Source organism: Mus musculus, chromosome 11, assembly GCF_000001635.26.
Source record: "Mus musculus strain C57BL/6J chromosome 11, GRCm38.p6 C57BL/6J".
NCBI lineage: Eukaryota > Metazoa > Chordata > Mammalia > Rodentia > Muridae > Mus > Mus musculus.
The window spans coordinates 51,760,010-51,785,493 of NC_000077.6; the positions used below are offsets into that span (position 1 = coordinate 51,760,010).

Sequence of the window (25,484 nt, forward strand, 5' to 3'; positions counted from 1 at the left end):
CTCATGAGGGCTCCTTTATGGCACCCCTGTTCTCCTTACCCAGTGTGTTGAGCTTGCAGCACCCTGCACAAGAACTACTGGAATGTTTCTTCTGGATTCTTTCTCCCTAGTCCACCCTGTAAGTCCCCAGGTACAGACACTTCAGTACAGGTACTTCTGGCTCTCCAAAATGTATTGCCGTTCCTCCTGCCTGCTCAGTCAACTTAAAATTCCTCTCATCTCCTACTGAATAAAATCAGAAGCCCTGCCCACACTCTCAAAGCCCCTCATGACCCAGCTTTGCTGCCTCTGCCTACACAGACAGCTAAGGCAGTGGTTCTCAGCCTTCTTCCTAATGCTGAAACCCTTCAACACAGTTCTTCATGTTGTGATCACCCCAACCACAAACTCATGTTCGCTGCTACTTCATAACTATAATTTTGCTACTGTTATGAGTCATAATGTAAATGTCTATGTTTTCTGATGGTCTTAGGTGACCCCTGTGAAGGAGGTTGTTAGACAACCTCCAGGTTGAGAACCACCAAGATAAGATGACTCACTGGAAAAAATTCTAGTTGCTGGGAGAATAACTGATGGAGGGGTATAGCAATGGTTTCTAGAATTTTGGTTCCTTTAAAAACCACAGAAATATACTTTTGTTTTAATCCCAGGTGTGGGGGGTATGGGGCTGCTTTGCAGCAGCTGACTGACTGATTTGCCTCATGCTCGAGCAGGGGCGTGATTTTCCCTCCTGCAGATAGTTTCTGGGATTGGGTGCCATTTGGAATTCTAGGAACTTTTTAAAGACTATATAAGTGCTAGAGCCCTGATAGGTATAGTTAGTGGTTGTTCATGGGGGTTATTTGCAGTTTGTTAGTAGTGCTCAAAGAAGAAACAAAAAGAAATTAGATTCACAGGTCTCTCTCCCCCCATCCTTGTTTCTCTCCTATCTAGTGGTAGGGAGTGAAATGGGAGGTGGGCAGAGAACAGGTGGGGAAAAGAACTCACAAAGTAGCAAAGAGCAGCTGCTGAGGGGAATGCAAAGATTACAGGATCTAAAGTACATTGTGTAGAACAGAGATGTGTATTTGGGTTTTTTTTTTGTTTGGTTGGTTTTGGTTTTGGTTTTTCGAGACAGGGTTTCTCTGTGTACCCCTGGCTGTCCTGGAACTCACTTTGTAGACCAGGCTGGCCTCGAACTCAGAAATCTGCCTGCCTCTGCCTCCCAAGTGCTGGGATTAAAGGTGTACGCCACCACGCCTGGCGAGATGTGTATTTGTTAATCCCTGTTAAAACTTCAGACTTTGCTAGCTCTTTAACCTTACAAGACATATTTCCTCATTCTCTTGACTCCCTGTTTCTCTCTCCCCATTGACCCAACCCAGGCCCTGGCCACCCCTCACCTGTCTCACTGGGTCTGCCTCGTGCCAAACTACTCTCAGCTTTCAGTCTGACTCAATATATCCTGTGTGCTGTGCCATGTGAAACCGCCCCAAACAGTTCTATGTTTTTCTTGTTTTAGTCAAAACCTCTAAAAGGTTTCTGGTTTTTTGAGACAGGGTCTCTCTAATCCTGGCTGTTTTGGAACTCACTCTGTAGACGAGGCTTGCCTTGAATTCAGAGATCCACATGCCTCTGACTCCCAAGTGCTGGAACTAAAGGCTTGCACCATTATGCCTGGCTAAAACTTCTAAGACTGAGATTTAAGTTCTCCGTTGTCTTGGGGTAGTGGGTTGTTGTTTTGTTTTTTGGCTTTGGGTTTTGTTTTGTTGTTATTGTTGTTTGTTTGTTTGTTTGGCTTGGTTTGGTTTTTTCAAGACAGGGTTTTTCTGTGTAGCCATGGCTGTCCTGGAACTCACTCTGTAAAACAGGCTGACCTCAAATTCAGAAAGCTGCCTGCCCCTGCCTCCCAAGTGCTGAAATTGTCGGCACTGCCCAATACCTCAGGCTAGTGTGTAGCAGTAATGCTTCCCAATGCTGTCCCCATATTTACTGCTTTCTGTATGTTATTCTGTTATTCTGTCTGGTTTTACACAGGGTCTCATGTGGTCCTTGTGGGCTTCAGACTTGCTATGTATTCAAGTGAGGCCATCTTGGAACTCCTGACCTCCCCATGTCTGTCTCCCAGCTGGAATTACAGGGGTGCACCACCAGGTTTGCACTGGTTATTGTTTCTTCATAACACTGATTGATTCTGAATATTAGTCCCAAATGTGCAGATGCAGGAACTGAAAGCTGAAGTGACTAGTAACTCATGGGGACAGACCAAGTGTTGTGGCGGCTTCTTCTTCTTCTTCTTCTTCTTCTTCTTCTTCTTCTTCTTCTTCTTCTTCTTCTTCTTCTTCTTCTTCCTCCTCCTCCTCCTCCTCCTCCTCCTCCCCTTCTTCTTCTTCTTCTTCTTCTTCTTCTTCTTCTTCTTCTTCTTCTTCTTCTTCTTCTTCTTCTTCTTCTTCTTCTTCTTCTTCTTTTTATGACAGGGTTTCTCTGTATAGCCCTGGCTGTCCTGGAACTTACTCTGTAATCCAGGCTGGCCTCAAACTCAGAAATCCACCTGCCCTTGCCTCCCAAGTGCTGGGATTAAAGACATTTGCAACCACTGCCTGACTTAAGTGTTGTATTTTACAACTCTGCCCATGAAATAAAAACTGGTAATATGGTACGATTGAGATTCTTCAAAAAAATGATCTGAGTTTTTATTTTTCTGTTCTTCCATACTTTAAATAATAAACATGTCACCCTTTGTTCAGTGTGGTGTACTTGTGGAAGTCAGATGACAACTTTCCCAGGAGTTGATTCTGTTTATTCAGTTTGTGGGTTCCAGGGATTAAACTCCTAGTTGTCACTTGATGGCAGATGTAGAGTGGCTATGTAGAGAGACCCTTTCTCAAACAAGACAAACAGGACCCACTTTTGTGTGTGTGTTACAGGGGACTGAACTCAGAGTATTTTATAATCTAAGGCAGGCATTCTACCATTGAGCTCTATTTCCAGCCATCTCCCTATAAAAGGTGTATTTAGGTGGAAATTAAGAAAGACATTTTAATATAGGCTTGAGCACGAGGGTTAAGAGCAAGGGATGTTCAGAGGACAAATGAGACACGTCCAAGAGCAGGGTGTGGGCTTTCCAAAGAATTGCAGGAAGTAAAACATATCCTAGCATAAACTCAAGGGTCACTCAAAAGATGTAGTTTTAGGAAAGAGATGCCAAGTTGGACCTGGTGCTACAAGGTTGCAATCCCAGTTTCTCAGAAGCAAAGGCAGGAAGATGATACATTCACGACTTGCCTGAGCAACTTTGTGAGATCCTGTTTCAACATTAAAATAACTAAAGGGTGGCAAATGCGTTTTGGTGGTGGACTGCAACCCCCTATTACTGAGAGGGGGGAAAAGAAAGAAACAGCCTGGTGGTGGTGGTGACCCATACCTTTAAGAGGCAGGTGATCTCTTAAGTTTGAGGCAGCCCGGTCTACAAAGTGAGTTCAAGGACAGCCAGGACTACACAAAGAAACGAAAAACCAACCAACAAACAAACAAACAACCCCCCCCCCCCAAAAAAAAAATCTCACATGCCTCTTGGGGTTGGAGTGAAGTGGTCCGGAGCACAGGGATTGGTGGCGAGACCGCAAGGAGGCGGAACTGAGGGCGAGCGGGGCCTGGGACCTGCGGACTGTCACTAGCGAGGCACCCGCCGACCCGGAAGGAGCTGAGAAGAGCTGGGGCCCTGGCAGCCATAGCGCTTTGCACAGCCGGCTTGGAGCGTGTAGGACGGGCACGGAGCAGGGTTGCGTTCTCTGAAGTCGCAGGTGAGTGGCAGTGCCCTCGTCGGGCAAGAGAGCGGGCGACAGCTGTGGCCCTTCGGAAGGCCACTCTTTATGCTGCCCACTCACCCAGAGCTCTTGTCTCGGGTCCTTCGCGAACAGGGAGCCTGTTGTTTTGGGTTTTGTTTTTGTTTTGTTTTTTTCACGCAGGGTGAGGGACAACACCGATCCCTACCTGCGGAAACCGCTCTAGTGGCTCTAGGGGTAAAACAGTGGTTGCCACAGGGCAAGTATTTCAGGAAAGAGTGAGAGTACCGCACGCGAGACTCTTTTCCTTCCCCTGGCCCTCAGTTTCCCCATTTGGTAGGATGAGCGAATTAGGGGTCATAGACAGCTGGAGAGGCTAGGACGGCTCTGTGTTGTCCCAGTAAGTGTGGCGGTCACTGGGCCTCCTCATTCTCCGTACTTACCGTATAGCTCAAGCCGGGTTGAATGAAGGGGAAAGATACTAATGGGGGGAAAAGTCAAGATTTTACGATAAGATAAAATTTATTTTGAAAGGTTCAAGTGTAGTCTTGTTAACTGAAGGAAAAAAATTTATTAGGAGTTTAACGTATTGGGATGAAGTAAATTGAACTTACTGTCACGTATTTGAACATTCTTAAATCAAGCTCTGTGTGGGTGTCATCTTACCTTGAATGTCTGTGTCCTTTGTTTAAATATTGGTCAGAGTAGTTACAGTGAAAAAGAAGGTGCCACCTGTACAGCACCGCAGTCTGCTAAGGAAGACACCCCTGTCAATTATTTTACAGGTGACCAATAAGGGTGATTTTACAGTTTGCCAATGATGAGTGTCATCAGTCAAACAGGGCAATGCATGCCTACCATTGCACCTTTTGGTACATTTGGGTTTGTGACCACAATATTTTGACCTTTAAAAAATTTTTGTTTGAACATAGGCAGGCACTCTGACCCTACAATTCCACCTACTCAAGAGGGCAGGGGCATCATTTGAGCCAAGTCTGCCTTCGAAGATCTTATCTCAAGAAAACAAAATTGGTCTCAGAGTTAAGCTGCTCCCAGGCATTTCTGAGTTTACAGAAAAGGAAAGTGTCCTTGTTGTCAGGATGTTAGAGAAGCGATTCTGTAGTTGTGAAGTTTTGCAGTTTGAATACGGTGAACTCTAGATTTCCTCTGCCTTGTGCTATTGGAGTAGAAATGTAAGCAGGACTTGACACAAAGGAGCAGTCTATCAGATGTGGAAATCACTGCCACCTCATTCGAAACTTACAAACTAGAGTGCTATAGCAGTGATTCACCTCATCCCCACCCCTCTCTCACGGACAAAGTTGGCTGAAACTCACTGAAATTACTTTTTTTGCAAAACATGATAAAGTTTCTCCATTGTATGTACTTTTTACAAAAAATTTGGTTATTGTTTTATTAATGTTGGTAATGTTTTATTACATATGTATTATGAGTGTGTCTGAGTTAAAGATCATATCAGGGAATTCATGCCAAGGTGTGGGTTTCTGAAATTAAACTCAGGTCATCGGGCTTGGTGATAGCACCTTGACCTAATAAGCCATCTGGATAGCCTTCTATTGGTGTTTTGAGGATGGAATTTATTATCAGATATACCAGTCTGAGTTGTCTTAGTCCACTAGAGGCAAGTCCAAATTCACTGCCAGTCTCACAACATTCTTTTAGTTGTTAAGACTAGGTCTTGCTTTGTAGTCCAGGCTGGCCTCTTTGAGATTCTCCCCCATCAGCCTCTCAAGTGTTCTCTCTCCCTCTTTCCCTCTCTTTCCCTTCCTCCTTTTTTCTACTATCCTTTTGACAGAAGGTTTTTTCTTCTTCTCCTGTTATACACTCTTAAAGCTGTATTTCTTGTGGTCTTAACCTTCTTTCAAATGGCTGCCACTTTTCTCCAGAGGAAACAAGTACCCACTTTTTAAAAATTAAATGAATTAAAAAGTTTAATTCAGGGCTGTAGACATGGCTCAGCTGCCCTTCCTGAGGTTCTGAGTTCAATTCTCAGCAACCACATGGTGGCTCACAAACCATCAGTAATGAGATCCGGTGCCCTTTTCTGGCGTGTCTGAAGACACTGACAGTGTGCTCAAATATATAAAATAAATAAATCTTTTAAAAAGTTTAATTCATACAATTGCTTTGTATTGGGGATTGAGCTGGAGTCAGTTATTGTCCCGTAAGCTGTTTTAGGTAAGATGTGTGAAGCAGAGCACTTCTGAGATTTAGTGTGCAGAACACCGAGGTGCAAGGCAGATGGGGTTGTGCATCCCTTTAGTGCAGCCCTCAGGCAGGGGTGGCTGGGGCTCACGGAAAGTCCCAGGCCAGCTACATAGTGGCACCCTGTCAACAAACAAACAACAATAACAGAACTTGGTCAAGCATAGTTTTACCTGGTAGCACAGGCTGGCCTTGAACTTTGGATCTCATGTCTACCTCCCAAGTGAGTAGATTACAGGCCTGTGTGCTATCCCATGCCTGGCTTATGTGCTGTCAAACTGCAAGCTAAGCAAGCACTCTACTAACTGAGCTATGTCTCCAGCCTGTCCTTTGTATTTCTAGTGGTAAATTAGATTACAGATAGCATGCTATCTCTTTGTCTTGTATGTGGGGGAGGGATTGTGTATGCCATGTTGAGCATGTAGAGATCAGAGTACAACCTGGGGAAGTTAGCATACAAAATAATGAGTTTTATTGTGACTTTTTAAAAGCTCTATGTTATGGGTATTTTGCCTGCATCTATTTATGTGTATGGGTCTTTTGCCTACATATATGCATTTGTACTGCATGCATGCCTGATGCCTGTGGACCAGAAGTAGCCATCAGATCCCCTGGAATTAGAGTTACAGATGTTGTGAGCCACCATGTAGGTGCTGGGAACTGAGCCTGGGTCAGCAAGAACAAGAGGTCTTAACGTCTGAACTGCCTCCCCAGCCCCTGTGTTAACATTTTCATCTTCGTGTATCTTGCTTATATTTGCTGTGCTGTTTTTGGTCGTCATTGTTGTCTGTTGGAGACAGAATCTCATTAGTCCAAGCTGGCCTTAATTCACTATGATCTGTCATGTCACAAATGCTGGACTTATAAGCACACCATACTCCAAGAATAGTGGTATACACATTTAATTCCAGCACTGGGAAGGCAGAAGCAGGCAGATCTCTGAGTTCAAAGCCAGCCTGATCTACACAGTGAATTCCAGCCCAACTAGGGCTACTCAGTAAGATCCTGACTCAATAAAAATAAAAAAAGAATCATAATGTAGTCCATTGCTGGTCTCAAACCAGGAATCCTTCAGCCTTAGCCTAGAGCTATGATCAGGTGAGTGTCACACTTTTTGGTTTGTAGTGAAATTTCTGTGCCTGTGTTTGCAGGATACTTTCCTAATACTTGCTATGGTGGCACTCAGTGACAATATATTCCTATGCAACATGGAAACAGGGCTGGCAAGGTGCTTCCTCTGGTCAAAGTGCTTGCTGCACAAGTCTGGCAGCCTGAGTTCAAGCCCCAGTGCCTACAAAGCTGTCCTCTGACCTCCACACAGGTGCCATGACACATGAGCCCCTAACACACACACACACACACACACACACACACACACACACACGTCAGTAGATTTTAAAATGAGAATGCTATTGATTAATTTCATATTAAAAGTTATTAAGTTGGGCATGGTGACATGCTTATAACTCTAGCACTTGGGAAATGAAGTCTGAGCTACATGGTAACTTGTCTTTTAAAAATAAAAACCTCAAGAATAAGGATTCTGTTTCCTCATAAATTATTTGTAAACATAAAATGTCCATTTAAGGTTTTTATTTGCTTTTATGTCGAATGATAGCTTTATTGAACTAGACTTGACATACCGTAATATTCTCCATTTTATAGTATGCAGAGTGTTCCCAGTATAGTCACAATGTTACACAACCTTCACCACTATTCTAGAACATTTTTTCTCACCTCTGAAAGCAACCCTGTTCCCATTAGCAGTTGCCCAGACTCCTCTCCCCCTTCTGACAGCACTAATCTGCTTGCTCTCAAGCAGATTTGCCTGCGTGGACATTTCACGTGGAGAGTTATCCATACAAGTTCAACGAGTCAGAGTTTTAAGCAGTGATTTGTAACCTGAGTTCTGTTCACTGCGCTGATTTTCATGTTACATGAGTAGATTGCAAAGTCTTTTCCTGTTTGGTGTTCGTGCAATAAATAAATCTGCTGATGTGGGATGTTTCCTTGTCAGTGACCTTTGCTCTTCACATCCCTGTGATGTGTTCCTGGGTTGTGTAACCTGTTCCCAGGGCTCAGGTGTCTGTTTGTAGCTAAGTGGCTTTATTCTTAGTTGGATGTTTTTATTTTTGCTTCGACTTGAACAAAACAGAAACAAAGAGATATTTTTATTTTAGTAATTCCTAGCTTGTTTTGAGGGTTTAGTAAATTATAATTTTATAGAACTATGACTATCTTCTCCAGTAGAGTTTCTCTGTGTAGGTAGGTAATTTCTGAGTTAGATTTTATAATCATAGACTGGCAGCACCCTCGTGCAGGAAAATCCTTTTCCTGTTCTACTCGCCAGCACTTTTTGTAGCTCCCCTGACACACCATCATCCCAGTGAAGACTTTGCCTCTTGACTCAGTGCTGCTTTGTGTAGCAATGCCCTCTGCTCTTTTAGATGAGTCTAAGACCTGTCACTGTGTACGCGGCACCTCCTACCCTGGCTTCCTGCACCTTTCACCCCAATGTCCCTTTATCTTTCCATGCCTGACCTTAGAGCTGCCACCACCCAGACCAGAACTTCTTTGAACCCTGCTCTTCCTATTCTGATGCACCCTGGCCTGCTTCACCTCTCCCTGTTTACTACAGCCACACTTGTCTTCTGGTTTCCAGACCCTCCCTCTACTCTGTTGGCGCTGTTCTGTGGAAGCTTGCCTTTGGTCAGCTCTGTTCTTACACCGATCCTTTGTCTGCTCAGCCTGCACTGGGTCAGCTCACCAGGGCCTCTCACTGTGCCCTCCAGTGCTCTTCTCGAGCTCTCTATGCTCCTCTCAGCTTCAGGGTCACACTCAGAGCCCTCTCCCCTTGGCCCTTTTTTCTCTGTCCTGGAAGTCTGAATTTTCTAAAGCCCAACATCACAGAAGGTGGGGTTGTAATGTGGGGGTGTTGAGGAGAAACACATCAGTGATGGCCGCTGCTGAAAATGTTTCTTAGATCTCTAACTTTTTTTTTTTCTGTTAAACTCAGTGCTGGCCTGGTGGTGGTATCAAATACCTTTAATCCCAGCATGAGGAAGCAAGAGGCAGGTAGATTTCTGAATTCGAGGCCAGCCTGGTCTACAGAGTGAGTTCAAGGACAGCCAGGGCTACACAGAGAAACCCGGTCTTGAAAACTAAAAATAATGAATAAATAAACTCAGTGCTATGGCTCAAATCCTGTTCCTTTCATGTTCTTGGGTAAGCATGCTACCCACGAGGTACATCCCCAGCCTTTTGAACAGTCATTTAACTTGATCCACCATTACAGTACTTGTCCTATATATTTCAAAATTTCCTCACTCCCACTATTTTTGAGACAGGTTTCAATATATGTGTAGCCCAAGCTGGCCTTAAAGTCAGTCTTTAAACTTAGCTTTCTAAACTCTGGGATTTTAGGTGTGTGCCAACAGGCTCTATGCCTCTCCATCTTTGGAAGTCAGATTCTCTGGGCCTCCCTCCTCTGACCCATACAGGAAGGGGTGCTCTCAGTGTAAACTCCTAATCAGATTAGTGTTCCCCTCTTTCTCTCTATTATGTAGCTCTCTGTCTTGGACCTCACTCTGTAGACCAGGCTGGCCTTCATCTCCCAGAGATCCACCTGCCTCTGCCTCCCTAGGCTGAGATTAGAGGTGTGCACCCCATGCCCAGCTCTTCCGGAAGGTTTTCCCTTTCATTTTATCATTATACCCATCCCTCACTTTTCCTGAAGAAGAAATTCTTATTTTTCTCACTCCATTTCAAATGTATTTATATATTTAGACTTCTGCTATCTAGCTCAGGCTGGCCTAGGACCTTCACCTTAGACTCCTCAGTGCTGGGACTTATAAAAGTATTCTACCACATCCATTTCAAATGTGTTTTTGTTTTTGTTTTTGTTTTTGTTTTTGTTTTTAAATCTATTTGGGGACTGGAGAGATGGCTCAGCAGTTAAGAGCACTGGCTGCTCTTCCAGAGGTCCTGAGTTCAAATCCCAGCAACCACATGGTGGCTCATAACCATCTGTAATGGGATCCAATGCCCTCTTCTGCTGTGTCTGAAGACACCTATAGGGCTGGTGAGATGTCTCAGTGGTTAAAAATACTGACTGCTCTTCCAAAGGTCCTGAGTTCAATTCCCAGCAACCACTTGGTGACTCACAACCATCTGTAATGGGATCTGATGCCCTCTTCTGGTGTGTTTGAAGACAACAACAATGTACTCACATACATAAAATAAATAAATGAATCTTAAAAAAAAAGATATCTATAGTGTACTCATACATAAAATAAATCTTTGAAAAATATCTATTTTACTTTTAAACCTTTAAATTTATTTTATGTATACAAGTGTTTTGCCTGTATTTATGTTACATGTACCATGTGCCTGTAGTTTTAAGAAGAGGGGATCAGATCCCCTGGGATTGCAGTTGCAGATGATTGTGAGCCACTATGTGGGTACTGGGAATCAAATCTGGGTCCTCTGCAAGAGCACAGCTACTTTAACTACTGAGCCAACTCCAGCCTAGGGTTCAAACTTTTGGAAAGAGGAAGAGGATCTCACTGTCCCTCTATCTTTTAGCCTCTGTTCTTCATTCATGGCTCAATAATAGTAGCATCCAGTTTAACATTGTACATTTTATATGGTGTATACAGATAGGCATGGTTTACATGAAGGTCAGAGAATGGCAAGTCAGGTCTCACCTTCCACTTCATTGAAGCAGGGTCTCTCTTGTTTCTGCTGCTGTACTGTGTACTCCACTCCAGGATACCTGCCCTCTCCCCCCAAACTTCTAGGAAATTTCCTGTCTCTGTCTCCCATCTCACTATAGGAGTAATGTGATTACTGATGTGTGCCACCATTTGGCTTTCGGTGGGTGTTGGGGAGCACACTTGGATATGAGGCTTTTGTGGCCAGCTCTTTTACCTGTTGAGCCTTCTCCCTGGTGAGTTTTGTGTTTGTGTGTGCACATTTTAGCTCACCTTGTCTTTACCACGTGCTCGCAGGTATTTCAGAAAAAACTTGTAAGTCATTCAAAGTCAGACTTTAAATCGGAGCTAGTATCAACTCTGCTTTACCTCCGACAGCACAGCTCCATTGGAGGCCTCTCAGGCAGTCAGTAATTGCTTCTGTGGAGCTAAAGCTGGCATGGCTCCGCTGCAGCTGCATTGATGTCACTAACATCTTTCCTTTTTGACTACTCACTCCTCTGGTTCTTCTGGCCTTCCTGCATTCCATGGTCCACCCCTGGTTTCCCTAAAAGATCGTGCCAAGTATGACTTATTCATAGCACGGTGGTGGGTATCAGAGGCAGGAGGATTTTAAGCAGATATTAGGGGGACATTCTGATGACAAAGTGTGGGTCACCAGTACTTTGACCCAGGGAAAACTACAAGAAGGGAAGTAATATGTGTTAATTTTGGAAAGGTAGCCAAGAGATAAGTAGAGAAAGTTCTGGAATACTAGGCCAGGAATTTGGTTCAATTATTTCTCAGCTCAAAACTTGTGGAAGGTCTTCATCCATCATACAGGGTGTATAGAGTCAATGGACAGTTTGCCACATCAGTTGTTATACTGAAGTAACAGGTAGAAGCTGAGACTGTCCCCAGCAAATAGCTGTTGTTAGGGTGTGCAGCAAGTCACTGCCAAGATAGCAGTTTGGCAGAGCTTCTCTGGAGGCAGCATATGGGAGTGGGGACAGATTTTAAAATGATACTTTGTAGTTTAGGATGTGGCTTTTTATTTGGGGGACTGCAGGCATCTATCATTCTGCTGAGCAACACAAATTTCTTAACCAGGAGGCTTCTCTGGGGGCAGACAGACTGCACTGCAAGCCCTGGACAGGACTGTGGCTTAACTCAATGTGAGCTGTGATTTAAACAAACACACAAACAATAAAAATCACTGCTGTGGCTCAGTGATGGAGTGCTTGTCTAGCACTGTTTAGCACTGCAGGCTAAAGGGTAATGATTTAAACAGGTTACTTATTTAGTTTTATTCTGGGAGTTATACGTAGGACCCTCCTAAATGCCTTCTAAGCTCTTTACCACTAGGCTATATCCAGAACCCCCCTTTTGCTGGTTTTGGGACTAGTCCCACTAAATTTCCTAAGCTTCCCTTAAACTGTGTACTCAGCAGTTCAGACAAACCTTGAATTTAAGATTCTCTTGCCTCAGCCTCCCAAATAACTAGGAATACAGGCTTCTGCCTATAGACCGGAGGTGGAAACTTAACAGTTCTTTGGAGAATCAATTGTGTTGGATGATGTTTTGCTGGGGCAAACACGTGAAGGAGTGTTTTCCTGAAGTGGACACAGATGAAAGACTAAGGCAGACTCATGAAGGAATGTTTCGCTGAAGCAGACATAGGAGAAAGGATGTTCTTCTAAAGAAAACATGTGGAAAGACATGTGATGGGTTCTTTGCTAGCAACATGCATGTATTGGTCCGCCTTACATTGCATAGCTGAGCTGCATTTGTCAGGACTCAGTTGACTCAGGCTGCTTAGATACACATGCTGAGGCAAGACCTATGCTGAGGCAAGGCACGTGACCGTCTGTTGTTGTTTTAAGACAAAATTTTGTGCAGCCCAGGCTGGCCTTAAATTAGCTATATAGCCAAGAATGCCTCCATTTCCCAAACTATGAGGGTACAGGCATGAGCCACGAAACCCCTGGAGTCCAGGGTGACCTGTTACTTACTATGTGGCCAAGACTGGCCTTGAACTCACAACAATCCTCCTCCTCTTCCTCTTAGATTTAGTTTATTTTTTTATGTATATGAGTATTTTGCACATGTGTACCACATGTGTGCCTGGTGCCCTCAGAGATCTGGGGTCAGATACCTTGGAACTGGAGTTCTGGGTGGTTGTGAGCTTTCCTGTGGATGCTGGGAACTGAAACGAGATCCTTCGCAAGAGCAACCAATGCTCTTAACTGATGAGCCATCTCCCCAAACCTGTTGTTTAGCTTAAGTGCTGGGATTATAGGTGAGAACCTGTATTTTAGAATGTGGTGGTTTGAATGTGCTTGGCCCAGAGAGTGGCGCTATTGGAGGTGTGGCCTTGTTGAAGGAAGCGTGTTATATAGGTATGGGCTTTAAGAACCTGTCTAGCTGCCTGAGAGTGAGTCTTCTCAGATGAAGATGTAGAACTCTCAGCTCCTCCTGCACCATGCCTGCCTAGATGCTGCCATGTTCCTACCTTGATGATAATGGACTGAACTTCTGAACCTGTAAGCCAACCCCAATTAAATGTTGTCCTTATAAGAGTTGCCTTGGTTATGTTGTCTATTCACAGCAGTAAATCTCTAACACATAAAGTTCTAGTAGTTTTTGTCCAAATTGCATTTATGTAGCTAGGTTGCACTAAGGAACAATTTCTCTCCATATTTTGTTTTGTTTTTTGGTGCTGGATCTTGAACCCAGAGCCTTGTGCATACCAGGCCTACACCCTCAGCCCCTACACATTTCAGTGTCCCTCTCATCCAGAGAGTAATGGTAAGAGGATGTGTAACTTTGAAGGGAAGGGATATTTTTGAGCAGGTTCTCACTGTGTAACCAGGCTGGCCTGGAGCAGTCTGTGCAGGCCTAATTGTCATTAAACTCAAAATCCTGCTTCATCCCCACCAAGTGCTAAAATTCACAAATAAGCATCCTGCTCAAGGTTCTCATTCCTGTGTTACTGACACACCCATAGATTTTCCATGTGTTTGATCCCAAATTGGAATTCTTGGGCTATAAAAACAAAATTTGGCCAGGAGGTAGCAGTGGCAGCGGCAAATTTAATCCCACTCAGCGCTTGGGAGACAGAGTTGGGTAGGTCTATGGAGTCCAAGTATAGCCTGGTCTACAAAGTGAGTTCCAGGACAGTCAGAACTACATAGAGAAACCTTGTCTCAGGAAAAAAACTCGCTCACATGCACGGGTATGCACACACACACACATACCACCACCACCACCAACAGCAACAAAAACAAAAACAGAAAAAATTTGAGTTAGGTTAAAAGAAAAAAAAATACCAGCTACACAGGAGGCTGAGGCAGGATTGTGAGTTGAAAGCCTGCTTGAGGAATTTAATGAGCCCCAGCTCCCTGCCCCAAATTAATCTAAAGGGTTAGGTGTGGGTGTTTAGCAAAATCTCAATCGTTCGATTTTACCAATGAAGACTTGAGAGCCAGCTGCTGGGGTGAAAGAAAGCATCCAGATGACCTCAGCTGATGTCCCACCAGGAATGCCCCTCTCTCATGACATTGCACCAAACAAACTCTACTTCCTGGGCAGCTTTCTATGCATCCTCCTGACTTCCTCTTACTCTCTGTTGTTTTTTTGTTTGTTTGTTTGTTTGTTTGTTTGTTTTTCCTTAATAATCCTGTGTTCACTGCCTATCAATGGGTTGTTTGCTCAGCCTTTTGACCTGTGGTTTGACTGTTTATAATATTCAAGCAGAAAGCTCTTGGATTAAAGGTGTGAGCTAAGGCTGAGCCCCACCTCAGCTAAAACCAGGTTTTTCTAGTAAATAACACAATCTGGGGGTGGGGGAGTCACAGTGTGATCAACAGCTTGGGATGAGGCTCAGTGGGTGAGAATTGTCCAGCAAGCGTGAGACCCTGGTTTGACACCCACACCTCAAGCCCTCTCAGACTAGTCCATTGCCGGGACTTAGGGTATCTCAGAAAAGCGAGCTGGGCTCATACTAGCTGCAGGTGGGTTTGCTCCCTTTTCACGCTCCAAGGTGGTGTGGGTAAAGGACCGCTTAGCTGCTTACCCTCTTTAGCCACTCATGTCAATTTGACAGCCTACTGCAGAGATGATTAAAAAACAAACAGGACTTGTCTAAAGAATGACAAAGAGCACAGCCTTCCCAATGTTGGGACATGGCCCAGGGTTCACATCTAGAAAGTTAACTTTGTTGACCTGTGAAAGTGCATTTCTGTGGCTATGATCTTCTCTCAAGAAACTTTCTGTCCCGTTTTTCTTTTACCCTATTAGTTTTACCAAGCTATGTTGCATAAATACTGAATTGTATTCTGTTTTCTACTATGACTTAAAAGGTTTGTTTAACATGTGGTGATGGTTAAATATTGAAAAATTCAGAAAGATAACATACCCCAAATGTATCACCTAGAGCTGACTGTCGTGTGAAGAGGAGTTCTGTATGAAGGTACATGCCAGGAATCTTAGCTCTGGGGAGAAGGAAGCTGGCGACTGGAAATCCAAGGCTCTCCTTGGCTACACAGAAGCCAGCCGTGTCTCAAAGAATATGACATATGTTAGACGAGCTCTTTACACTAAGTTTTTTTTTAACTTACATTTTATTTATTTGTTTGTTTGTTTGTTTTGAAGTTTAGGCAGCTGGCTAGGACCCAACTTGCTTCTTTTTTTAAAAAAATATTTATTTTATGTATATGAGTACACTGTAGCTGTCTTCAGACACACCAGAAGAGGGCATCAGGTCCCATTACAGATGGTTGTGAGCCACCATGTGGTTGCTGGGAACTGAACTCAGGACCTCTGGAAGCGCAGTCAGTGCTCTTAACCATTGAGCCATCTCTCCATTCCTAACTTTCTTTCTTTTTTTTTTTTTTTTTTTACTGGGGAGAGGTACACACATGCCATGGTTTCCTCACAGAGGTCAGGAGATGGTTTGCAGGGTGGAGTCCAGGAATTGAACTCAGACTGTCAGGCTTGACAGCAGGTGTCTTTATCCATCAAGCCATCCACCAACCCAGGCACGTAGCTTTTTGCAGGGGTGGGGTGGGAGATAAGAGAATGGGATGGGCTCATTTGTTTTTATTTTTGAGATGGTCTAAAAAAGCCTAGGCTGTATCCCTGAGCCTGGCCTTGAAGTCCTCTTCTTCCTGCCTCTACAATCTAACTGCCATCACTTCGGATCCCAGGGTTTTTATTTCTTTTTGAGACACTGTCTTGCTAAGTTTGCCACGCTCTTGGTTTGGAGCATACAGTGTAGTCCAGGCAAGACTTGAATTTGGAGATCATCATGCCTCAGCCTCCTGAGTACCTGGACTTACAGACTTGTGCTACCAAGTCTAGTTTGGAAACTCTAATTATTATATAGCTTTGCCTAGTCTGGAACTCAGTAAACAGGCCAGACTGGCCCCTAACTCAAGAGCCTGTTTGCCTGCGAGTAAAGGCTGCACCAACACACTTGGCCTTACTGATTATTGTTACTTTTTGTTGTTATTGAAACAGAGTCACACATATCCCAGGCAGGCCTTGAACTAGCTATGCATTCAAGATGACCTTAAATTCTTGACCCTCCAGCTTTTTACCACCTTAGATATCAGGAATGGAAACTTAACATCTTTTTTCTTTTCTCCCTATTCTTTTTCCCCAATCCCCAGCTCTTACAACAAGGATTTGATAAATAGCTCATATCTAATATTTAGCACAGATTGTTTCTAAAATTTGTCTTCTTAAATCTTTAAAGATTTAATTTGTGTGTGAGAGGGGAGGAGAGGGAGGGAGAAAAAGGATAAAGAGAGAGGGAGGAAGGGAAGGGAGGTAGTGAGGGAGAGAGAGAGAGAGAGGGAGAGAGAGAGAGAGAGAGAGAGAAGCCAATACCCTCAGAGGCAGAAGAGATCGTTGGAGACCCTGGAGCTGGAGTAGTTGTCAGCCTTCACACGGGCACTGGCAGCTGAACTCAGGCTCTCTGGAAGAACAGAAGTGCCCTTAACCACTGAACCATCTCTCCAGCCCCCAATTTTTTTTTCCAGATACAATCTTACAGTTTACCTTACAGTCTAAGTTGGCCTTGAATTCATAATCCTCCTGCCTGAGCTTCCCAATGGCTAGAGTTACAAGTATGTGTCACCATGCTTGGCTCTAACATAGTTTTGAGTTTTTATGCCAGTTTATACTGCAACTTAGTTTATTTCCTTTTTTTTTTTTTTTTTTTGAGCTAGATCTCATCATATAGCTGTGGCTGTCCTACAACTGCTATGTTCACCAGTACAGCCTCAACTGCAGAGATCACCTCTGTCCTGAGTCCTGGGATTAGAGTTGTTGGCCATCACACATGGCTCTTCATTTTTTTTTCCCCTATCCTTGGTTGTTGTCATTCATTTTGTTCCTTCCATGGACAAAGAATGGTCCCTGCCTGAAATTTAATGGCATTTTGAGATTTATGCATAAGCATAGATGAGGTTCTATCAGCCTGGGTAACAGGGACTTGTTGTTTATGTATGCACACATGCATATGTTTATGTGCACCACAGTGTATGTATAGAGGTCAGAGGGCAACTTGTTAGTTGGTTCTCTCCCACCGAGTGGGTCCCAAGGACTGAACTGAGCACATCAAGCTTGGCCCCAGGTGTCCGTATCCACTGAGCCCTCTCATCAGCCCTGCTTTATAGTTCTTAACACTTACATAATGTTAGAAGATTACGCAGACTTGTTTAACATCTGTCGGTATCCTGTGTATGTTGGCCATGCTGACTGTTAAGTCTAACTAAACCTTGTTTTTCAGACCTGTAAGATCTGGATATGTCCTTCATATTTGACTGGATTTACAGTGGTTTCAGCAGTGTGCTGCAGTTTCTAGGTAACTTCGGCTTTGCTCTTTGTAGCTATTGCATTTGACCCTGTTTATGCACTTGTTTGTAGAGAGCGCCTTTATATAAGCCTGTGGTTAAGAAAGTGAGCTTTGAGATTATGAAATACATCCAAGTGACTCACCTCTTGAAATCACGTAATCGTAGGCCAGGTGTGGGAGAGCACCCCTGTACCTCAGCCCTCACAAGGCTGAAGCTGTGATCTGAGACCTCGAGTAATTAGGAACTAAGGTTGGTTCTGGTCAGCATGTCTACTGTATGGAGAGGTGAAGCCTTTCTCAACTGAAGGTAATGCCTGTACACTATGGAAAGACATACAGTAACCAACTTGTCTCTTCAAGAAACTAGACCACATGAAAAGTGAAAAGATGATGTTTTTTTGTAGATAGAAATAATTTAATCATATAAAAAATAACTTTGAGTGCTCAGGAGTTAGTGGTGTATACCTTTAGTTCCACACTGGGGAGGTAGAGGTAGGTGGACCTTTGTGAGTTTGAGACCCAGATCACAGATACATCGATGCACTTGTCTGTCTGTCTGGATTGTACTGGGGATATGACCCAGGCCTTGCATATACTAGGCAAGTCATATGGAAGGCAAGTACCACTGAACTAGAGCCACAGCCCTATTTTAAAACTTGTAATGGGGACACAATTAATTAGTTGCTCAGGCTGGCTTGCAACTCATGTTCTTCCTGGCTCTGCCTCCTAAGTACATAAGATGACAGAAATGGCTATGAAACCCAGCTGGCCTGGAACTGGCATGATCCCTGCCTCTATCTCACCAGTGAATGCTGGATTGCACATATATGCTGCCATGCCTGGATAATGTGTAGATTTTAAGTTGTTCTTTTAAAACTGAAAATGAGGGCTGAGGAGATGGCTCAGTGGTTAAAGGTATCAGCTGCCTGCCCTTCCAGGGGGCCTGGGCTCACCTCCCAGCACCCACACGGCAGCTCACTATCTATCTATCTATTACTCCAGTTTTAGGGGACCCGATACCTATGTGTGCTGATACCTCAGGCACTGCACTGCACACAGAACAGCCATACACATGAAATACAATAAAATAAAACCTGAAAATAAGAGCTGGGCCTTACTTGGTGGTACAGACTACTCAGTCCAACTACTCAGGAGACTGAGGCAGGGGAATCACAAATTAAAAGTTAGAATGAACAACAGAATGAATTGATTTGAAGCCAAATTGGGCAATTTGGTGAGATCCTGTCTTACAATAAAAAGCAAAAGGAGGACTGGGGTGTAGTCAGAATAGAAAGCACTTGCCTATCCTATCCTGGGGTAGCACTGCCAAACAAAAACAAGATCAGAAAACTTAAAGATAAGCTTAGCTTAAACAAGCTTGTTTATGCTAAATGTACTTATTGAGGCAGAGTTACAACTGATTATTGTTTATTGTTGGTTTTTGTTTTTTACATTTAGTATTTTTTATAATTTATTTTATGTGCATTGGTATTTTGCCTGCATGCATGTCTGTATGAGAGTGTCGGATCCCCCGGAACTGGAGTTACAGACAGTAGTGCGCTGCTATGCAGGTGCTGGGAATTGATTGAACCTGGGTCCATCTGGAAGAGTGGCCAGTGTTCTTAACTGCTGAGCCAGCTCTCCAGCCCCTATTTTGTTTGTTTTTTGTTTTTAAACAGTCTCTCTACACAGCTCTGGCTGCCCTGGAACTATGTTAACCAGGTGAGCTCCGCCTCCCAAGAGCTGGGATTACAGGCATGCACTACCATACTTGACCTGGCTTTTTTTATTTTTTGAGACAGGGTCTCATGTAGGCCAGGCTGACCTTAAACTTGCTGTAGAGCTAAGAATTGCCTGACTTTCTGGTTCTGCTGCCTTTATCTCTCACATGTTGGGATTGTAGGTGTGGTAAATTTGGGTTCTATTTAGGTTTTAATATAGATTTAAGCACAGACATTAAAGAGGGTCACTTAGGGAAGGACAGCGCACATGCACTCAGGAATTCTAGAATTCTCAAGTTGTATTTCAAGCATCTTAATAATAACTATGTGTAACTTTAAGTCATGTCAAATATAAAGTAATTTTCATGTTCCATGTCTGATGTCACTCTGACTGATTATAGCTCTTATTCTGCAGGATTGTATAAAAAGTCTGGTAAACTGGTATTCCTTGGATTGGATAATGCCGGGAAAACAACTTTGCTACACATGCTGAAAGATGACAGGCTCGGGCAGCACGTCCCAACGCTACATCCCAGTAAGTGTTTCTTCCCTGTGAGTGATGCTGAGTCATAGCTCCTGCCTCAAAGTGTTTTGATTTTGGACTTTTGATGGCTAAGGTGTGAGATTGTTTATCCTGTTCCTAAAATAGCTGGGTAAGTAGTAATTGACCTGGTTCCCAGAGCACAAATTAAGAACTAGAAGCAATGCTCAGACCTTTCTATCCCTGCACTTAGCTATACCATGAGCCCAGCCTATGCTATAGAGTAAGAAACGACAGAGCCAGTAGCAGAAAGAAACACAAGGTTAATTTTTATATGTAATGTCACAGTGAAAAGATTATAAACCAGGCAGATAACAGCTTAAAAATAAAGTCAGCCGAAGGATGTGCGTGGTGGCACACACCTTTAACCCCAGCAGTTGGAAGAAAAGGCAGGTGGGTCTGTGTATTCAAGGCCACCTTGGTCTTCATAGCAAAGTCTGTGTCAGCCAAGGCTCCATGGTGACATCCCAACGAGTTGTCTTCTGGCATACACATGTGCGTGCGTGTGGCACGCACACACCTGCACATACATAAAATAAAAATAAATAATATTTTATGAGAGCTCGAGTCTTCTTTTAAAAAGGGAGGGGGAGCATGGCAGAGTTAGAAGAGATTATCGAGTAGTTTTACTTCTCTTTGCTGGGACTGATCCCTTCACTTATCCCAAGATAGTTCTTTTTGTTTTTTCCCGAGTCAGGGTTTCTCTCTGTAGCCCTGGCTGTTCTGGAATTCACTCTGTAGACCAGGCTGGCCTCGAACTCAGAAATCCACCTGCCTCTGCCTCCTGAGTGCTAGGTTTAAAGGCGTGCGCCATCACATCCAACTTTTTTTTTCCTTTTTTCTTTTGGTTTTCCATGACTGTTTCTTCAGCACCTGTTGTCATAGCTGGATCTAGACACAGGAACCTGCAGGGCACAGAGCAGGTGCTGTCTCGGCTGCCTTGCATCTCACATTCATTCTAACTTACATTTTCCATTTAAAGCATATATAGAAAAAGTAACGACCGTCTGTCTTTTGGTCTGGCAACTGAGCTAGTAGGTGCTTATGTGGGAAAGTGAGGATATGCGTTTACCAGACGCCCTGTGCAGGAAACACAGGGGAAGCAGCAGGAGCTGCAGGAAAGGAATGGAAGCCAGCGTGCGCTCCTGTGGCCAGCGCTCGGGAGGCACAGGCTAGCAGTCATACACTTGAGCCAGGACACAAAAACTCTACCAACTGAGACCTCAGTCATGACACATTCCAGGAGGGAGTGACCAACAGGAAGTCACATGACCATTTTAGAATAAGTCGGAAGAGTCTGTGGTGATAGACTTAAGCTGCTTCTAGGGGTGAGGTCTAAGTGAGGGCTGATGGGCAAGGGAGAGGAGATAGTCTGAGACACTGGCAGTCTTCTACTTTAATTCAATAGAGTGTGTACAGGATGTAACCATGTGAGTGGGTAGGCAGCATAGCCAAGCACTGCCCTTTCCTTATTGTAGAGACTTTGAACACAGACCCTGGTATTTCATTTACTTGAAACACTGCGTATAATTCTTCCTTAGTTTTTGAGATAGGGCCTTGAGTGTAGCCCAGGTTAACTTCAGACTCACCATCCTGCATCTTCCCTAGCTTCCCGGTCTACTAGAGATGTGTGTGTGCTACCCAGCCAGCTTAGAGTTCCTTAACGACATTAATGCTCTGCCACCATGTAGCTTTATGTGCAAATTTTTGTTATGATTATGGCAAGCTTCTCTATAGGCTATGAGGGAAGACAACAGGGTCTGAAAGTCTTCTCCACTACACACTAGGTAACAGACAGAGTATGTATGCATGCACAGGGGTTTGCAAGCACTGTATTTAGGATGGGTCTTCCCACCTCAGTCAACCAAGCCCTGCAGTCCTGGCGCAGGACGGCTCTTCCTAAGAGAATGAAACAGACTCTTCTGTATTCTGGCTTTGTGCCAGGTGGTTTTGAACTCAGGTGTGAGAGAAAAGCCAGACAGTACAGTCAGCTGAGGAAACAGAGAGCAGAGTTGGGAGGCTAGAACTTGCAGCCACAGTACTGGAGGAAAGAGAAGGGGAGGAAATCACTCCCAAAGTTAGCATGGAGAATACTTGTTTGTGCTTGCATGAAGTAGACCTCCCCAAAGAACCACATCTGCAGTAAGAAAAATCCCACTACAGTGAACTTTTACAAATACAGTAAAATCTAGTATATATTATAATTTTACAATGTAAAATTAGTAAGACATGCAAAAAAGTAGGTTAATCAGTGAGCCCCATAATCAATCAAAGGAACAGTCTCAGAAGTGACAGGGATGGTAGGATTGACTGACTGATAGGGACATCGAGACAGGTGTGGTGGGCTGTGGATGTGGCTTAGTTGGTAGACTATCTGCCTAGCCTTCATGCAGCTGTGCATGATCTGCATAAACTGAGCATGCTGGACCATGCCTGTAATCTGCTTCACAGTAAGTTTAAGACCACCCTGGGTTGCATAAGAACCATCTCAAAAAGCTAAGGTTGTGACACTTCTTTGTTTCTTTCATTATACTGATTTAGTCTGAGGCCGGGCACATCTGCGCTCAGATGGGGCGAGCAGACAGTTGTGGACATCAAGTCTTTCGTGTGCCCAGGGTTCAGGGGAATCAAGGCTAGGTCACTGGGCTTGGTGTCGAGCACCTTTATTTGGCGAACTATCTTGCTGACCCTTTTTTTTTCTTTCTTTCTTTCTTTCTTTTAAGTTTAAGAAGATCAGTGACCACAGATTTAAAGGGAAACATGTACTCAATGAGGAGGTAAATGGAAGATAACAAACAGGTCTTTGTAGTCCAGGCTAGCTTTGAACTTACTCTGTAGCCAAGGCTGGTTTTAAACTTCTGCTTTTCCTGACTTTAAAGTGTTAGGATTACAGGCATGAGTCCATGTGCCTGGCAGATTTCTGATTATGTTGTAAAAATAATCTTGTTTTTATTTAGCTTCAGAAGAGCTTACTATTGCTGGCATGACGTTTACAACTTTTGATCTGGGTGGGCACGTGCAAGGTAAGAGTCTACTTCTCTTCGTCTTTGTTTTATCTTAACTTAGTAAGTGTGGCCATTATGGTTCAGAGCTTGGAACTGCGTGTTCTTCAAGTAAGGCAGAGAAAGGTTAAGGTCGTCCGTCACTGGACACATGGAACTTCTGAGTCCCTGAAGTCCCTGAACTGCTTGTGGGTGAGGTATGAGGAAAATTTAGCTTTGAATTTCTCTTTGCTTCAGGGTACCTCATCTGTTGTCAGAATCATATTATGAACACATGATACTGTTCCCCCCACCCCTAAAAGCTCCAGTAACTAACCTGTTTTGTTTATTTATGTATTTTATGTGTATGGGTACCTTGCATGTACATCTGCACTCCAGTACACAGCATTAGACAATTGTGAACTGTTATGTGGGTGCTGAGAATTGAACTCAGAACCTTCAGAAGAGCAGCAAGTGCTCTTAACCACTGAGCCATTTCTTGAACCACATGAACCTGTTTCTCATGACAGGCAGAGCTGTCATAATCCCGAATTCTCTGGTCCTTTCTCCCATCAGAGCTGCCCTCTTGTTCTCCCCTTGGCTTCTGCTCATAAATCCCATCTGTGAGGTGTGGCTCTTCCCCGGAGAAGCCTCCCTAGCTAGGAGTGCTCTGCTGTCCTAATGGAACTTAGTGCTTCTGTGTACGTTTCTGCAGCAAGTGTGGGAGGACTGTCCTGAACCCTGAGCTGAACTTCTGTGGACTTCCTGTCCGTTTTTTTTATACCCCAATAACTCTTAGCATGTGGGTCACATGGTACAGCACAAGTAGCAAATGCTCCAGACCTAAAGGCCCCCTAAAGCCTGGTGTTAGTGTGGGGTGCCAACCCACAGTGCTGATGCTGTGTGAGGGCATACCACCTCACATGGGCTTCATTCCCAGCTCCATAAATAATAATAATAATAATAATAAGGTATTTTTAAAGCCTGTGACATATATTTGGAAAAGACTTTCAGTGGCTGTGGCTAGTGAAAGCACATTTAAGACACATGTGTTAATCTCTGGGGTATAAAGATTAGAGAATTAGAATCTAGAGCTGGGAGGATGGCTTGGTGGGTCAGAGTGCTTCCCTTGCAAACCTGAAAACCAAGTTCAATTCCAGCATTCACAGCGAAAGGAGAGAGCAGACTTCACGGGCTATCCTCTAAACTCCACAAGTTGCTCTGCACGCACACACTTGTACTCACAGGTACATCATTAGTAATACTACTACTAATAATATACATAGATAAAATATAGAATCAAATGGAGTTTGCTTGAAATTTCATCTCTACAATATTTTTCAGCTAGGCCATAAAGCTCAAGTCATTAGTTACTTCTCATCAGAGTAGTCTAAAAATTGTTTTCTCAGGCTGGAGAGTTAAGAGCACTTGTTATTCTTCCAGAGGCCCACATGGCTAATTGACAACTGTCTTTAGCTCCAGTTCTAAGGGCTCTGGTGTCTTCTGACTTCCACAGGAACCAGGTACACACAGTACACATACATACATACATACATACATACATACATACATACATGCAGGCAATACACGCATGCACATAAAATAATAAAATTTATTTTTTAAGAATAAAAATTGAGCCTGTGGTGATGGTGCCCACCTTTAATCCTAGCACTCAGGAGGCAGAGGGCAGCCTGTTCTATAGAGTGAGTTCTAGGACAGCCAAGGATGTCCCTGTTCCAAAACCCTGTCTCAAGAAAAAAAATTACCTTCCTGATTTTTTTTTTTTTTTTTTTTTGGTTTTTCGAGACAGGGTTTCTCTGTGTAGCCCTGGCTGTCCTGGAACTCACACTGTAGACCAGGCTGGCCTCGAACTCAGAAATCCGCCTGCCTCTGCCTCCCGAGTGCTGGGATTAAAGGCGTGTGCCACCACGCCCGGCTTTACCTTCATGATTTTTTTATAGACTTTAGTTAATTAATTTTTAATAAAAAATCAAAGAATTATTTGTAAAAAGTCTTTGATACATATATACATATAATTTTACCACTTATTAAAGATTAAGGCAAATTTGCATACTAATAAGATGGCTATATTTGCTTGTTTTTACATAAAGAATTAAATGATAGCTGAATATTTTTACTGTGAGACAGAATCTGTAACATTTTTCAAATTCCCTTTTTTTTCTGAGACAAGGTTTCTCTGTGTAGCCTTGGCTGTCCTGAAACTCGCTCTCTAGATCAGACTGGCCTCAAACTCAAGACCCACGCCAGGCCTGGCTCTTTCTTTCTCTTTTTAAGATTTATTTACTTTTATATGTTTGGGTGTTTAATGATTTAATGATTTTTACCCTCTTTTTATGCAACCGCAATCAGCAACTTAAGTAAAAGGGTTTTTTTGTTTTTTGTTTTTTTGTTTTGGATTTATTTATTTATTATATGTAAGCACCCTGTAGCTGTCTTCAGACACACCAGAAGAAGGCATCAGATCTCATTATGGGTGGTTGTGAGCCACCATGTGGTTGCTGGGATTTGAACTCGGGACCTTCAGAAGAGCAGTCAGTGCTTTTACCCGTTGAGCCATCTCGCCAGCCCTAAGCAACAGTTTTTAAAATAAGTCATTCAAAAACAGTACAATGCAGAGCTATATTAGTTTGATACTTACATTCTGAGAAACGGTGGTAGGAAAATATTGAAAGTCTTT

General features: G+C 43.5%; 1 protein-coding gene across 1 annotated transcript in view; it reads left to right on the forward strand.

Moving 5' to 3' along the window:
• Positions 1-3,653: 3,653 nt before the first annotated feature.
• Positions 3,654-25,484, forward strand: part of Sar1b (secretion associated Ras related GTPase 1B) — a 28,291-nt gene continuing 6,460 nt past the window's right edge. Inside the window, exons 1-4 of the mRNA NM_025535.2 lie at positions 3,654-3,782; positions 17,478-17,552; positions 19,680-19,799; positions 22,763-22,828. Of these exons, the coding sequence (NP_079811.1) occupies positions 17,495-17,552; positions 19,680-19,799; positions 22,763-22,828 (244 nt within the window). The 5' untranslated portion in view covers positions 3,654-3,782; positions 17,478-17,494. The remainder of the gene's footprint in view (positions 3,783-17,477; positions 17,553-19,679; positions 19,800-22,762; positions 22,829-25,484) is intronic.